The sequence below is a fragment of the Empidonax traillii genome, unplaced genomic scaffold (assembly GCF_003031625.1).
Source record: "Empidonax traillii isolate 1590-97213 ecotype Southwest subspecies unplaced genomic scaffold, ASM303162v1 scaffold518:size600044, whole genome shotgun sequence".
Lineage (NCBI taxonomy): Eukaryota > Metazoa > Chordata > Aves > Passeriformes > Tyrannidae > Empidonax > Empidonax traillii.
In genome coordinates this window covers 353,086-369,315 of record NW_020955711.1, presented here as the reverse complement: position 1 = coordinate 369,315, position 16,230 = coordinate 353,086, and the positions used below count along the sequence as shown (strand labels likewise).

Here is a 16,230-nt window from a genome sequence, read left to right as displayed (position 1 = left end):
AAACAGCTGCGCCGGTAAGTCCCACTGTGGGAAATGAGATGGTGAATGTTTTCAAGTGCAGTATTTACATCCCCTGCCAAACCCTTCACATCTGCCCAGCTCTGCCGTCAAGCCTCCATCCATCTGGCCGGGAACAGCAGGTCCTCCAGCCTGCCTGCATCCCACAAGGGCATTTCCTTCCTGCTCCCTCAGTGCCAGCTGCCAGGGATGCTGCTCAGCAGGGAAGGGCTCGAGTGAAAGCACTGAAAGGAGGAGGGTGGCTGGCTTGGTTTTTCTTGTAGTGCACGTGAAGTGAATTCCCAGCATCTCTGGGAGCACTCGCTCCCTGCCTGAGATCTCACGTGCTGAAGGGGCGATGAAACACTCCTGGGTTTTGTCCCTCTTCCTTACAGTCCTGCCACTGCTCCTGGCAGCCTGAGGGCGTCTGGAGTGGGGGCAGTGGGTGCTGCTTTGCCTGCTCCCCTCCTCTTCCAGTCCTGCAAACTCCTGATCACAGCACTCATGGATAAGGCAGTTGTGTTTACCCTCAGGCACATGGTGTGACTCTTGGGGATAGCCTTGTGCAGGGCCAAGAGTTGGACTCGATGATCCCTGTGGGTCCCTTCCAACTCGGTAAACTGTGATTCTTTGTCCACGGGTGGGTGTCCCCACGCTGCCTCCCCAGGGCTGTGCAGCACCTGAGACATCCTGGCTGCCTTTCCATCTCCGCAGCGGGGTGGGCTGTGGCAGGGCCACCCCCCTCTCCGGTGGCATCTCCTCTGTGCCCAAGTAAGGGCCACCACACCCCCTCTGCCAAATGCCCCCCTGTTCCGGGGCAGCGCGCTCGCCGGCTGGGCGGGATGTTTGCCGGCGGCAGGAAAGGTGGAGCCGTGCCGGGATCGCTCCACGACGCCGCTCTGCTCTCCCCTGACCCTCTCGTTGTGTGTTCCCCCCACAGAGTGCGATTGCCATCCCGTGGGTGCCGCCGGCCAAACCTGTAACCAAACCACGGGCCAGTGTCCCTGCAAGGACGGTGTCACCGGCATCACCTGCAACCGATGCGCCAAAGGCTACCAGCAAAGCCGGTCCCCCATCGCCCCCTGCATAAGTAGGTGGATCATTCTTTCAGTGTCTGTAGATTAGAGATATTAACCCTTAAAAACCTGCAGGAGCCACTGCCCGTGTTGGGAGGCTGCTTAACCCCCTCACGACCGTGCCAGCGGGCAGCGCTCAGGGGATGGAGCTGCCTGGGTACCCCTGCCATCCCCACTGCCCACAGGAGGGAAAGTTGTCCAAAATCCAACACTAGCTTCCAAACAGCTCATCTGCCTCATTGGGTGGGTTATGTGAGTGCAGTTACAGACTAGTTTAGTAGTAATTTGATTTTCCTTCATGGAGCAAAGGTGCCACATCAGGTCTGGATGCTATAGCAGACCTCTACAAACAGGATTTTCTCTCCCAAACCAGGTTGTGCTGCACTGACACAGAGCTCAAATCAGAGGAGCTGCTGGTTTGGTGGAGTTGCCATCACAGTAAGGCAGCAATAGCACCTGGATTGCTAAAGGGGGTCTTGCACTCACACAGCCCTCCGAGAAAGAGGGGCTGTTTTATCATTTGCATCCTTGAGCTTGCTTTTCAATTCGCCTTCCCAAAGCTGCTCTCCTCCTCTGCTCTTAAAACAACAGCAGGGAGCACCAGGTACAGCTCCCAAAGTGTCTCCACTGCAGCATTTGCTCTGCAAACACCCAGATCCCCACTAAGCCCCTGCTGAGCTCTCACTGCCCAGGCAAGGTGGGCTTTAGCCCAGTGCTCCTCTCTGCTGCCTGTTGGGTTTGCTGCTGTTGGATCATTCAGTGGCTCATGCACCTTGTGAGACATCTCCCCCCACCCTAACAAAAGGAAGCATCCAAATTGGGGTGCCTGGAATGGAATGGGATGGGAGGGAGTTACTGCTCCCCTCAAGGGTGATTCCCTGCTGCTAAAAGGGGGAAAAAGCCCAACAAGCAAAATGAAGGTTGAAAGAATCAAGTCTTTGCTGGGAACCCACAGTGTGCTCCTGCACTGTCCCCTAGCAGCATCTCCCTCTCAGCATGGCCACTGCCAAATTATGGAGCAGATACCCTTTCTCCACCTTATGCTGAAGAAAACATGCATTCTGGGGTGGGTTTTGGTCACTTAAGATTCATTTTTCCCCGTGTTGCAATGGGACAGCAAGAGCTCAAACCAGATGCTTGTTTCCCCAAGATCTCCAGTCATGGCTCCAGTCTGCTCTGCAGCAAGTATGCACAAAGGTTTATCATTAATCATTCCCCAGGGCCATGGCAAATCAGAGAGTAAATTGTTCCTTGCATCAGCTCCCTCGGGATTTGTTGCACTAAATAAAGTCAGACACAGGATTTCAACATGACCCATGCAGGGGTTTGGAGCCGGGCTGTGCTCACGCAGCTCCCAACCCGGCATGCTCAAGGCTGGTGTGAGCCTGGCAGGGCTGCCCTGCCTGGCACTGCCACCTGGCCACCACCAAGCACCCATGGGAGCCACTTACTTCTGTGCCACTGCAAAACATCCTTGCCCAGGGGCCACAGCTTCTGCTAGAAATGTTTTCCAAACCAGGCTCTGGCCTGGCCGTCAGGCCCATGTGCAGTCTTTGGGAGCTGAGTCTGCACACAGGACACTAAAGCAATTAAAGTGAGGATATGAGCAACTCACAGTTCCCTCATCCCAGAAAAACCCAAACCAGCACATTTTCATCCTTGAAAAATGTCAGTCAGCATACCCTAGGTGTGGGAGGGGATGGAGTTCACACATATTTGGTCCGTGTGTAGTGGAGGGCTCCATCCCTGCCCACGCTGCTCTCCCACTGGCACAGACTCACTGCCACTAGCAAGGGGCTGTCACCTTGCCTGCAAGGACACAGTTACTCTCTGATTTACCACTGCTTATATTTTCCTTGTCTGCCTGCACTGCAGGCAGGAGCACCCATCCAGCCTTTTGGGATGGCCGGGATGGCTGTCCATTTGCTGCCTGATTATGCACCACATCTTTCACATGGGCTATGCCTGTGTTTAATTGCATGAGGGTGAATGACTTGAAAAAATCCCCTAATGCTAATTGGGCTGCACCCCTATGAGCTGCTGTCACCACAATGCAGACTGACCCCAGCAAACCCTGCCTTTGTGGCCAGGTGTGTTCCCAAGAGCACAAGCAGAAGGAGGCAAATGCTGACCCCCAGCTCGTGCCTAAGTTCCACTTTCAAACTGGGCTGGTAGGGAGTTCCCCCACCAGGATTACCAGGAATGCACAGAAATTGCATCACCATGCCCTGAATGTGTGAAAGATGTCTGTGATGAGAGTTATGTATGTGCTCTGGGAAAGCAGAGCATCCTGCAAAGCTGGGGCCACCCCTCCATCCACAGCCCATCATTTTAACTTCAACAAACACAGCCAGGCTGGGGCATGAACATCCCAAATATGTGGTTTTTGCTCTGCAAGGCTGGTCCCAAATCAAAACCAGGGACCAGAAATGTTTGTGTTTCCCTTAAATGTGTGAGGTAACACTTGCATCCCTGCAGAGAGAGGCAATGCTTCACCTGCACCCTATCTCACAGGAGAGGAGCGCTCACACTGCCTCAGACACGGGTGGAGACAGCAGCTGGAAGGGACAACCCTGGGACAGGGAGCGGCAGCAGCATTCCCACTGCCTGCAGGGCCTGGGCACAGTGCAGCCTGCAGCCACAAGCCAAAATGTTTTATTTAAAAACCCCTTTTCCCACACCCTCTAGGGAGGCCTGGCTCTCCAGTAGGTATGGTCCAGGTGCGCTGCTCTCTGGGGCTCTTGCAATGCTCCTTGCTGGAGGACGCAGTTGGGAAACCCTCCGTGCTGGTAGACACAGCTGGGGAGGGAACATGCAGTGTGTGCAGGGGCCAGGCTCTTTGGGATTTGGAATGATTCCTCCTTCTTTTATCTCCCCTCTATCCGTGTCTCCTCGCTGTCCTGCGCAGAGATCCCCGCCGCGCCCCCCACCACGGCCGCCAGCAGCACGGAGGAGCCCGCAGGTACGTTCTCTCTCCTTTTGAAGCATTTTGATGCTAAAAGTCTTCTGAGCAGCCCCCTCCCTCGAATGAAATTGCCTCAAATACATGAATTCTGGTGTTTGTACTGGGACAAGTGGTTTCCTTTTACGCCCAAGTGTTGGAAACAGCTGTGCAGCATCCTGAGAGACGGGTGTTCCTCGGAGCATGTGGGAGTGTAGGGAAGGTGGAGAGAGGTTTTTCCAGAGGTTCTAAATCTGTAAGCACACAGGGTGGAATCCAGTGTGTGTGGCTCCACTCAACGTGGAACCAACACTTGATGGAAAAAAAGGTAAGGATTTGATATCACCACTGGTTGATTATAAAGTTTTGTAGTTACCTTCTTAAAAGGAAGGGAACAGTTCCAAAGAGCTTTTCTGGTGGAGAAGGACTGGAGAACCAAAACTCCTCCAAAAGGGAAAAAAATACCTAATCACTGCTTACTGCTGCATAGGAGCATTCCTGTTATATTCCTAGATCTGTGCATCCCTTGTGCCAAGCACTCTGAGGTGCTGATGTGACCTGTGGGTGTTACAACAGTGTGTCTCATGTCCGGGTGTGAGCAGGGGATGACAGCAGGAGCCAGAGAGTCTCGAGAAAGGGTGACTTGTCCCACTGGCTGCAGGTTCCTGGGGCATTTGAGCAGCGCCACAGCTGTGAAGGACACGAGGTGTAAAGGCTGTTTACTTTTGCCTCAGCAGTGTAGGTGGGTTCATAAATTAAGGAGTTTGTACTAAAAGTGATGGACGTCACCTTGGATTGAACTCTGAGATGAGGCTCGTCCCGTGGCAAGGATTGTTACACAGGCTGTGTGTGTCGCTGTGTGTGCTCAGGAGCTCTCCCAGGGAGCAAAGGGACAAGGTCTTAGGTCCCCAGTGTCACAGCAAGGTAAATCCCAGGGTGTTCTGCAGGACTGATTTAAAGGGCAAGTCCTGCTACACGTAAATGCAGAAGCAGCAACTCTGTGTTTCAGCATCAGGCTGGTCTGGGCAAGAATGATCTCCCAGCCTTGGGTTGTGCCTGTTGTTTCCTGTGTGCTTCTGAAAGTGTTCCCTCCGAGCTGCAGGGCTGGAAGGAGCCTGAGGACACAGCAAGGGCTGTCCCAGGCAGCCTCCCTCCAGCCCAGCCCTGCTGAGCAGCCCTCTGGCTGCTCTGCCTTAGGCATTCAGTGCCAACATGAGGTGTGTTCTCTGGGGAGTCCATACAAAGCAAGGTGTTGGGTTATCAGGAACAGGGACCATCACACTTAACCTGAAGCCAAGCAGGAGCAGGTCTTCTCTTCCTTACAACACTGTTTCTTGGCATTACCAGCCTCAGTTACCCAACTCCATCAGGAGAAATCATCTTCCCCAGATCCTCAGGAGCTTAATCATATATTACAGTGCAGCTCACCATCTTCTTGCAGCCACACAGGGCCCCTCCCCAAGCTCCTGTTAGCCCCTCTGTCTTGTCCTGGCTGTAAGGGGAGTTGGTGTGGGGATGTCCCCACCTTGGCCACCTGTGCAGATACCAACACAGGAGGGAAACAACTCCTTCCATGAACTCCCCCTCTGCCCTGGGCAAATGCCAACTGGGGCAGCTGCATTTGGCCATCCCAAATCCCCACGTGCCACCCTGATTGGCCACAGCCCTTGTCAGTGCCCGCCCTGAGCTGGCAGGGCTGCACCCCCTGGGCCTGAGCCCCCCCAGCCCCTGGGAGCAAACAGCTTCACTGGGAAGGAGTGATTCCCACAGCTCTGCATCCTCCTCGTGGGGAGGGGGGTTATTTAGTTGTCCAAGCCCAACAGAGTTGCCATAAAGCCAATAACTGAGAACATCTCAGCAGGGTTAGAGACACCTCCCTTCAGCAGAGGAACCCTTGCTGGAGGCTGGGAAAAGGTTATCCATGGAGGTATTCTGACAGCCTGCGAGCCATGAGCAATGACTTGACAGCACCTCTTGGATCCCTGTGCCACTGGAGGGCTGGATCTCCCCATTCCCTGCCAAGAGGAGTGACCCAAAGACCAATCCATCTCACCTAGAGCCTCTTGTCCTGCCTCCTCATGAAAGCTGAGCCAAGCTGAACAATCTGATGGGCCCAGCACCCCATCATAATTCTACTCACAGTGATTTTATTGGACTTTTTAAGCCCTGTTTTGTCCAAGGAGCTTTAACCCTCCATATTTCATCCCTTCCCCTCGAGGGGGACCATCTGACAGTGCTGTGTCTTGGCAATCCTCACCCCCCCACCACCACCCTGTAGAATTCTGCTGAACTTCATGGGGGTTTCAACAAATCCTTAAATCAGCGTGTCTGCCAGCCAGAGCTCCCATGCTGTGGGAGTAAAGGGGTTACAGAGATGGAGAAAGCAATTAGTGGGAGGTTTTGGATGCAACCAGTTCTGGGAGAGATGCTGCTTTATTTCCTTTGCTCGAAGCTACACGGGACAGAAAGCACCACCCTGGCCAAGAGCTGAGTGAGCGTCACTGCCCTCCCAGCCAACGAGGGGCACATTGCAGAACACCATGGGCCAAACCTGGCCTTGGTACAAGGGGTGGGACAACATCAGCTTTGGTGTGGGGGGTCCTGCCTGGCTCTGCTTAGCTCTCAGAGGTCCCAATCAATGTGGGAAAACAGTCCAAAACTGAATTGTTTAGATGAAATGCATTCATGCTCTCCCATTCCAGGAGACTGGAGGATGAGGAGGGGCTGCTCCTCACTTTTGCAGCCTTTTTGAGGCAAGAAGAGCTCGTGCTACCACCCTGTCCTTCCCTGGTCCCATTCAGAGATGCAGAAGGGCCCACAGTGGAAGGGCAAACAAAAATCACAGTGGGGGGTAAAGGTTTACAAACCTGCCACTCAGCCATTGTCTTATCTGAATCAAATCCAGATTGGCTTGGGAATGATTATCTGAGGCGGATGATTTTGGCTAGGGGGCTTAAATAAAACCAGGTGATGGGATTGATGCAGCCTCACATGGTTTCCCCCTGGAAATCAGCCTCTGCAGCTTCAAAACCAGAGCTGGACTTTTCAAATGTCATTTGGGCCCTTTTGTTCCTGGCTGGTGAGGAAGAGGCTGGAAGCGAGTGCAGAAAAGGGGGAAACCCCCAGTCTTGGTGATCCCTGGGGCTCCCCCAGTGTGCACAGCTTGGCTGCAAGTTGCAGCTTTCCCAGACTGCAGAGGTTGGTACATGCCTTGATATCCAAATTTAGCCAGAATCCTCCCCCAGGAACCGGGAAAGGGGAAAATTTACCTCCCTGATCAATTGGAATGCTTCTGTTTCAGCAGCATTTGCAGGTAGCCAGAGTATTCAAACTCTAAAAAAGGGTTGGCTTTCTCTTCTCTGATTGTCAGAAGCTTTAATCTTTGCCTGTCCATGCCTAGATGAACTGAGGTGACCCAAGGCCACCCTCTGAGTGTCCTCTGTTCCCAGGCACACACCATCACTCCAGGGACAATCGCAGGGTGAGCAGCAGGAATGGGCTCCTGCATCCCTCAGCAGAAGGGCAAAATGCAGACTTCAGAGCGTGGTCAGAGGCTCACAGCCCATCTCCATAGATAGGCATGGAGGAAAAAGAGATCCCTGGCGTCTGCTGCCACCAGCATCTGCATCACCCCAGCAAAACCCCTCACCAGGCACAGGCAGAAGATGAGTTAAATAAATCCCTTGCTCCCACCACATGTACAGGAGCTGTGACTGAATTTCATGGCTCGGGCAGCTGGGAGAAATCTCCTTATTCCCATCCTCCTAGCTAGCCTGTACCCCTGTATCCCCGTGGGAATGTGCCTTTTGGCTCCACATCTCTGCTCCAAGCAGAGGCTGTGGATCACTGTCCCCCTGCTCACCGCCCCATAAACACCGTGATCATCACTGCAGCAACAGCTTCAAGGCAAGAGTGACAGTAGGAAAGGATTAAATGTACCACAGCTCCTTTTAACGAGCTGCAGCAGCTGGAAACAAGGAGTCAACACCATGTGAGCCGCCAGCTGCCTCCACAACATCTGCGAGGGGCGCGAGGCTTGCTCGGAAAATGAGCGGGGACAGGAGCACAGCCAGGCTTAGCTTTGCTTCGGATTGGAAGCAGTGACCTGCCTCGGCCATCACCCAGCACTGGTGTTCAGTGAGCACATGAATGTGTGCTGCCACTCGTGTCAGCACTCACAGGGTCTGCAGGGGATCAGCAGCACCGGATCCCAGCACAGGGCCCTGCACTGCTCACCTCCTTCCCAAAGGGCTCCCGAAGGGCCAGGGGGAGCTGCCTGCTTCCAAGGAAGCTCTACCAGCGTCAGCTCCGCCTGTGGAGAGCCGGGCGCATCCCACAGCCTGGGAAGAAAGGTCTGCCCAGCTGCCTGTCGGGGGGAGAAAATGTCATCTCAGTCACCCCGATGTAAATCTGGGCTCAGTCTGGGGGTCTCCAGCTTTGTACCCATCCAAATGAGCAATGAATTCAGCCCTGCATGGGTATTCTCTGGCCTGTCTCGGGCTGTAAGCGAGGTGATGGATTGACTGCATGATTGATTGACTGATTGATCGGCCGCAGCGTCCAGCTCCCTCCTGAAAAGAGGTTTCTCATGGTGATCTGCAGTGAATGGCTGTGAGCACAATAGGGGTGAGGGGCTTCCAGAGAGGAAACTTCTGGTCACTTCAAAATATCTCAGAAAGTCCGGGGGAAAGAAACCAAAACAAACCCCTCAAGACTGCTGAAATGCAGATAAGCTTCCCACACAACTGCACTGTGCTCTTATCACCCCAGTGCAGGGCTTCCTGCATCCCCACATCCATTCATTCCTCCATCCCTGCATCCTTCCACTCCCAAATGCCCCCATTCCTCCATCCCCACATCCCTGCATCTGATTCCCTCCACTACCAAATCTCTCCAGTCCTCCATCCCCTTGTTCTTTCATCCCCATATCTCTTCATCCCTGCAATTCTTTCTCCCCACATCCCTCCATTCCTCCATCCCCACATCCCTTCATCTCCTTATCCCTTCATTCCTCCATCCCTCCACCCCCAAATCTCTCCATTCTTCCATCCCTATATTCTTTTATCCCCATATCCTTCCATCCCTCCATCCCTGCAACCCTTCATCCCCACATCTCTCCATCCCTCATCTCTCCATCCCACATCTCTTCATCCCCATCTCCCTCCATCCCCACATCCCCAGCTCTGGACTCTGCCTAAGGGACTGCCCTTCTGTACCCCCAGGGTACCCACAAGCCCTGGGCACTGTACCAAGCCACGAGCAAGGACCGCCCAGCTCAGCGTCACCGTCACATGCATTTGCAAAACAATAGTGATGATTCGGAAGTGAAACGAACTGATTCTCTCCCCATCCCGGGACATTTCCAGATGCTGATTCCCCTTGGAGAAACGAAGCTCTTGTCCCCCAGCACCAGCTCTGTGTTTCAAAGTGGGAAGGGTGATTTTCCCTGTCCTGGTTCCGCTCTGCCGGGAGGTGCTGTCGGGCAGAAATTCACGGGGTGGCTCCCGAGGACAGATGGTTCCCTATGGATGTATTTAATCGTGTTGTCAGTGGCTCTTGGCAGTTCTGCATCCCAGGGCACCCCTGGAGCTCGCCAGCGGCTCGGGAAATGTTGGGAGTGGGGAAGTGCCGGGTGTGGATGAAGCACTGTCAGGGCTGGCACCCCCACGTGTCCTGGGGCTCAGTTCTGGGTTTGATCCTGCGGGAATGGGGTAGAAAATGTGCTGCCTGTCCCGTGTGCTCCTGGGAGAGAGTGAGGAGGGTGGAGAGGAGGGGGTGTGGTGGTGGTGTGGTGTTTTCCATTGCACTGTTTTACAGGGGGTCACAGTGGGACTGTCCCCACTGTGTCACCAGCAGCCATAGCCTTCCTACTCGCTCCCTTTACATCTGGGAAAATTGGGATGCTGATGAGGCCATGGCTGCCGTGGGCACCCGTGTCCCAAAACACCAGATATCGCTCAGGCCATTCTCTCCTGTTCCCAAACTGGCAGCAGGCAGCTCAGGGGGCAGGGAGCAAACTCACCCCGAGGCACAGTGGGGCTCAGGGGGTGTCTGGGGGTGATTCTCCCTCTGGACACCGTGACCCGAGCTCCCGGGGATGCACCAAAGGCACCCAAACCATGCCCGGAGCACAGCTGGGATTGGAGCGGCTGAGCATGAGGGGCCCAGCAAGGGCAGTTCCCCTGAGCTCATGGGCAGCCCTGGCCCCATCCTGCGGGTGCTGGGGGTCCTCCTGGAGGGTCCAGTGGCCCCCAAGCCTCTCTGGGTGCTGGGGAGGTGAGAAGGGGCTGCGGGCTCTGCGAAGCCCTCCCTGCCGCTCCCCTCCCGCTCCAGGCGAGAGGCTTTAATCTAATTACATGCTTTATTTGCGCCAATTTGTTTTTCAATCAATCTTGCTCAGCCAGAAGAAAGGAGGCTACTGTGGGCTCATTTGCACCTTCTTGTTCCAAGGGAGAGGTTAATGGCAGTTATCCACTGGGATGCTGTGGTCCTGGCTCTCCCTCTTCGGGGCTGCCCGGCCCGGCGTTCAGGCAGCTTCTCCCTCAGCACCAGGCAGCAAATCCCCAGTTTGGGCACGGGGAAGCCTGGATGCTGCCTGGGGATCTTTGGAACAGGCTGTCTTGTGAGGATCCACTGCAGGCAGGGCTCAGGATGCTCCTGCCAGGTGGTCCCGGGGAGTCCTGGAGCTGTCCTGCAGGAATGGTTTTGTGTATCTGTTCCTGGGGGTTTCAGTAGGGTCCCAGGGAAAGGTTAGGTCTGAAGTGCACCAAAACAAACAAATTAAAAAAATAGTGGAAATAATTCCTGCCACTCTTCCTGCCCCGCTGGGGCTGGTGCAGCTCAGTGCCAGGGTGTGATCAGTACAGGGCAGGGTTGGCCTCAGTGCCCCCCATACTCCTGTGCTGGTGCAAAGGTGCTCCTCAGCCTGCTCTGGAGGCCAGAAGATGCTCTGGTGCCCAAGCAGGTGCCTCTGCCTTTGCAGACTGGTCACAGACCCTCCCCAAGGCTGGGTCTCAGCTGGTGGGACAGCTCCTGGGGACTGCTGCTCCAAGGCTGCCCTGGGCCAGCTCAGGGGGTGACCAGGGACAGACAACAAAGTCTCACAGCTGTGTGGTTAAATGCAAGGCTGTACCAAAGGCTTGCTGTGCACCAGGGATTTACACAGACCATCTGAATCCCTGTCCACAGGCTGACGTAGGGGCTGCTTTAAACCTGGGGATCATTCTGTAGATAACACAGCATGTGTGACTTGAGCAGCCCAGTCCCAGCTCACCCCAGGTCCAAGGCTTGGAAAAGCTCCTGGCTGTGCTGGAGAGATGGCCAAGGCCACCAGCCAGAGGCACTGGCTGTCCTGCAGCAGGCCTAGGATGAAGGGCACTGATTTGCAAAGGGCATTGTGCTCAACAGCTGGGTTATCACCAGGTAGGGGAGAGGAGCCAATTTAGTCACAACAGACCTCCTGCTCCATCCAATGGCTGGACAAGGGTGCAGGAGAAGTGATCCCACCGCTAAAGTGAATAACCTGGGAGGGATTCTCTGCCCTAAGTTTGCTTTTTTTATTAAAGCTTCTTTATATTAAAGCAGCCAACCCTGAGACAAAGACTCCCACTGAAGTCCAGCCCAGATGAGGTCACAGCATCGACCCCTCGCAGGCAGTGTGTGCTCTGCGAGCCAGACACATTGCAGTCCTGCTGCACATCCCACAGGGATGATCCCCTCCATATTCCCTGGACAAGGAGAGGGCCACTCCAGAGCATCCCCCTCCCCTCAGGATGTGTGGGCAGCAAAGGCCAAGAGCTAGAAGCTCAGAGCAAGCAGAGCTGGCACACTCCAAAATGACTCGAACAGTCGTTCACTGAGACTGAGAGAGGAGATGTTAAAACAGTTCTTTGGGATGGAAGCAAGGGGCAGCCTCAGGGCTGTGGGAAGCAAAACAGGATTTCATGGTCATCTGGGGAAATCTCCAGAGGCCTGAGAGCCAAAGGCATCCCTGCCATAACTGCTACAGGCCAAACCCTAGCACAGGGTCATCCTCTCCTGTCCCAGTGCTGGGCAGTTGTGGATTGCATTTTATCCCGTGTTGCCTGGGAGTTAAACTGCCTTTGGGATGCCTTGAGATAGCTCACAGAAACGTTTTCATGCCCAGTTTGAGCACTTTGAGCACCCAGCTGAGCCCCTGCTCAACCACAGGGCAGAGACACGATGTTGCTGCCCCTGCCCTTCCCAAACAAACACCAGCTCCCCCCACACACCCCCCTTCTGCTCCTTGTGCTGTTCCTCCATGCCCCCAGCCACAGGCTGAAGATGTGGGATTGCTGCCTGTAAGAAGGGCTGGAAATTTATTCCCAGAGTCTGAACAGCCTGGAGGAGCCCTCAATTCCATGGGGAAGGGGCAGCAGGAAGCTCTGCAGAACAGTGGAGCTGTAGGCTGCTGTACACGGTGTCCTGTGTGTCCCACAGGACTAAGGCTGCAGCAGTTCTTTGGAGCACCTGGAATAGTTTTGTGGTTGTTGGATGGGCTCATGGAACCACACCAGGGCTTTGGTTGAGAGCACTGCTGGCTCAGCTGTGGGATGTGGGCATGGACACAGCCAAGGGCTGGGATTCCCTGACTCTGGTGAAGGGAGGGTCCCTTGGGTCCATCTTCAGCATTGCTGTGATACCAGAGCTCACAAAAATACACCTTCCTCCCCTTCATGGGCAGATTCTGCAGCACAGAAACATAAATCACATCCCCTGGGTGGGGGCAGATCCCCCTCTCCAACTGTTAGAACACCAGAAGCAGCAGCACAGCTGGAGCACAGGTTTGGAGATGCCTGCAGAGAGGTCTTGGTGTTCCACACCGGCATTTCCAAGCACAGGTTTGCCCAGAGCTGGTGGGGACCTGGATGCTTTCATGTTTCCCCTGTCACAAGGGGCAGCTCATGCACCAGCCCTGTGTGGGGATTTCTGACCAGTAATGCTGGGGAGAAAGAGAAAAGGGCAGAGAGATGAAAGCTGCTCACCACCACGCTCCCCTGGCATTACAGCAAGTCAAACCAGCCCCACTGATCTGCACTGGCCCACTCTGGGGGTATCTGGGACCCCAAGCAGGCCCTCCTGCATTTCCTCAGTCCTGCTCTCTCTGGTTATAGAAACGTGGATGTAGGATTTGATAACTGGCCCTGTGGCTTCATTTAGTGGCTCAGTCTGGTTGCACATCCCACCCAGTGACATCAGGAGATGGGGACACCCAGGCCCCCCTCCAGAGCCCCAGGGGGAAGCACAGCCCCCTGGGAGAGAAGGCAGGAAAATGCCCTTCACCCCAAAATGCTGAGGTCAGACCGTCAAGGCTGGGGCTCCCCCTCTAAGCCACAACACCTCCACCTTGGATCGCAGCCCACGAAGGCATTTAGGGCCCTACCTGGGGGAAATCAATAGGAATTTAGCTGCATAAATTGGGATTAGAAATCCGAATCCCCTTGGGGATCCAAGCCTTATATCTGCATTTCGAGTTAGGTACCCAGGCCAAGAAATGTGGCTTTAATCGTTCTATCATGTCAGAATCAGGGGGCCTTTAATTTCCGTTACCGACATGTGGCTTTCGCAGCGGCTTAAAGCTCATTTTGGAACTGCAAGCGCAGCAAGAGGCGCCTCGTGCAGCGTCTTCTCAGGAACAACACTCAGCACCCCCAGCTCTGCTGCCAGCACCTCCATCCTGCCCAACCCTGGGAGCATCAGCACTCGGAGTCACACGGTATTCTGGGTTGGAAGGGACCCACGAGGATCAGAGAGCCCAACTCTTACATGAACGGCCCCCGGGGGGAGCGTGGTGTGTTAGCACAGCCCAGGGTGACCGGGGGGCTCAGCATCCCACAGCTCCCAGGCTTGTGGGAGCAACTCCAGCCCTGCTCGAACCGACCCCAAAACGAAGGTGTTTAAGAGAAAAGGAAAAAAAAAAAATTAAGCAAAACAAAGAAGGTGTTTAGCTGTGAAAACCCTTTGCTCAGCCAGAGAATTAGCTATATCAAGGGGATGGGCTGAGCTGCAAAGCTGCTGAAGGCTGCGCTGACACTTTTTACTAAGCTGCGACGGACACGAAACAGCCGCCCGCCACCTGCTCCCTCTGCGAGCAAGTAGCGCCAAACGCCTCTTCCCAGATCCCCTCCCACTCTGTTTATCCGGGAAACGCAGAAAGTTTGTGCTTTCCCGCAGGGAAGCGGCCGGGCGCTGCCGGCCCCGGGGACCCGGCAGGGAGGAGCAGGATGTCACCACGGTGATGAAGGGGGGGGGGGGGGGGGGGGGGGGGGGGGGGGGGGGGGGGGGGGGGGGGGGGGGGGGGGGGGGGGGGGGGGGGGGGGGGGGGGGGGGGGGGGGGGGAAAGCACTAAGGTCTGGTTGTGCTTTGGGTTTGAGTCTCTGAAATGGGGATTTGCTCTGAAATATTTGTGCAGCTGAGCAAACTCCTGCCGGGAGTAGGGGGGGAGGGTGCTGGGATAGCGGCACTTGGTTTCTCCTGCACCGCGGTGCTGTAGCCAGGGGGGGTTGGGTCCTTCAGAACGGGGGTGGCTGGGTCAGATTAAGGCTAGGAGGGGCTCAGGGAGGTCTCAGACCCTGCCAGGGCCGGGCAGGCTGAGAGGACAGGTCTGCCTTGAGGAGGAGCAGGGCAGGACAGCAGCAGGGTGAGCACACCAACCCTTGTTCTGCACCCCCGTGTGCAGGGGATGTTTGTACAGCACGGTGGGCAGAGAGCTGGGCCTGACCCCATCCACCCCTCCTGGTGCCCCCCACAGCCCACCTGTAGGACCTGGACACCAACCACCCTTGTGCTTCAGGTTTCAGGTTGTTCCCCACCCCAAAGAGGCTTTACCTCTTCAGGCAGCTCCTTTAATCTTCAGCCTGACCTTTTGGCCAGACTCTGGCATCACCTTCCGTGGGGAGGTTACCCCAGGCTGATCCTCTGAAGCCTCCTGGAGAGGGGCAAGAGGGACCTGCAGGACAGCAAGCCTCTGGAATAGCCAAGCAACACATCTTGGGACTCCAGAGGTTTGCAACAGAACCATTTGGGAACAAATGTTGCAAGAGCCTCACATGTTTGTACCTCCTGTGCACACCCACGAGTGTCTGGAACAGCTGTTGGAGCACCCTGGGCTCCACATCCATCCTCTCCTCCCCTTTCAGCTGGCTGATCCCACCTCCCATCCCTTCCCCAGCTCCACTATCACTTTCCAACAGGGAGCAGCAGCTCAGCAAACCTTCCCCAGAGCCCAGAAGTGTCCCTTGGTGGATGAGAGCAGGGCCTGTCCCAGGCGTTGGGCAGCACTGAAATAACACCCTGCAGCATCTCTTCCACACACTTTCCCCAAGCAAGAGTGATCTTTCAGCATTACCCTGCGCACACAGCGGTGCTTCCCAGCTAAACTGGCTCGATGCTTGGCTCTGGGAAATCTCATTTGCCCTCTCAAAGAGGCCCCACAGGACCTCCAAGTCACCCAGGAGGCAGGAGAGCTCTCCACGTCGGAGACAAAGGAAATGAACCGGGGCAAATCCCCCACCCACGGAAACCAGCCCTGGCATCTGGTGATTCACTGTGATTTACACCAGCTGGCTCTGGCCACAGCGAGTTCAATTCAAACCAGCTGAGGCTCTGGCACAGCCCGTGGGGCTGGGGAAAGAGAAAAGAGAAGGCAGGACGGGGCTGTGTCAGAGCCAGCTGTAGGTGGGTGTCTTGAGCTCCAGGTTTTCACCCCAGGAGTAAGCAGAGGTGGGGGGATGGGGTGCTGTCCTATGGCCTGTGTGGGGTAGCTGAGTGGTGCCCAATCACCCCACAGGCTCCCTGTCTGGGAAACAGCACCAGGACGGGTTTCCAGCAGGTCTGTAATCTCAGGCAGTGTGGAATTATCATGGCAGTGGTGCAAGGACTGGGAAGCTCAGGTGTGGTTAGGGATGTGGGGAGAGGTTGCTAAGGTGACTTGGGGCTGTGCTGGTCAGTGGTCTGGACTGAAGTGCAGAGCAATGGTTTCTATCTGATTGCTGTTTCTTGAGGTGGATCCCAAAGCTGTGCAGTTGGGCTGGAGGAGGATCTACTCCAGGTGGGCTCTGTCAGCCTGGATGGTGGAGACCCCCCTGCAGATCCAGGGGCTGAGCCGTGGAGGTGGGAGCTGCTGTCCACCTCACTAGTGCTCAGAGCCAGCTGCCTGCCAGCATCTGTCTGACTGGGCCAGGACAGGAGGGATGT

The 16,230-nt window shown here is 55.5% G+C and overlaps 1 protein-coding gene across 1 annotated transcript in view; it reads left to right on the top strand.

Annotated features, from left to right (window-relative positions):
- NTN1 (netrin 1) overlaps window positions 1-16,230 on the top strand; it is a 96,142-nt gene that overhangs the window by 67,980 nt on the left and 11,932 nt on the right. Inside the window, exons 3-4 of the mRNA XM_027896857.1 lie at window positions 938-1,087; window positions 3,982-4,035. Coding sequence (XP_027752658.1) covers window positions 938-1,087; window positions 3,982-4,035 — 204 coding nt within the window. The remainder of the gene's footprint in view (window positions 1-937; window positions 1,088-3,981; window positions 4,036-16,230) is intronic.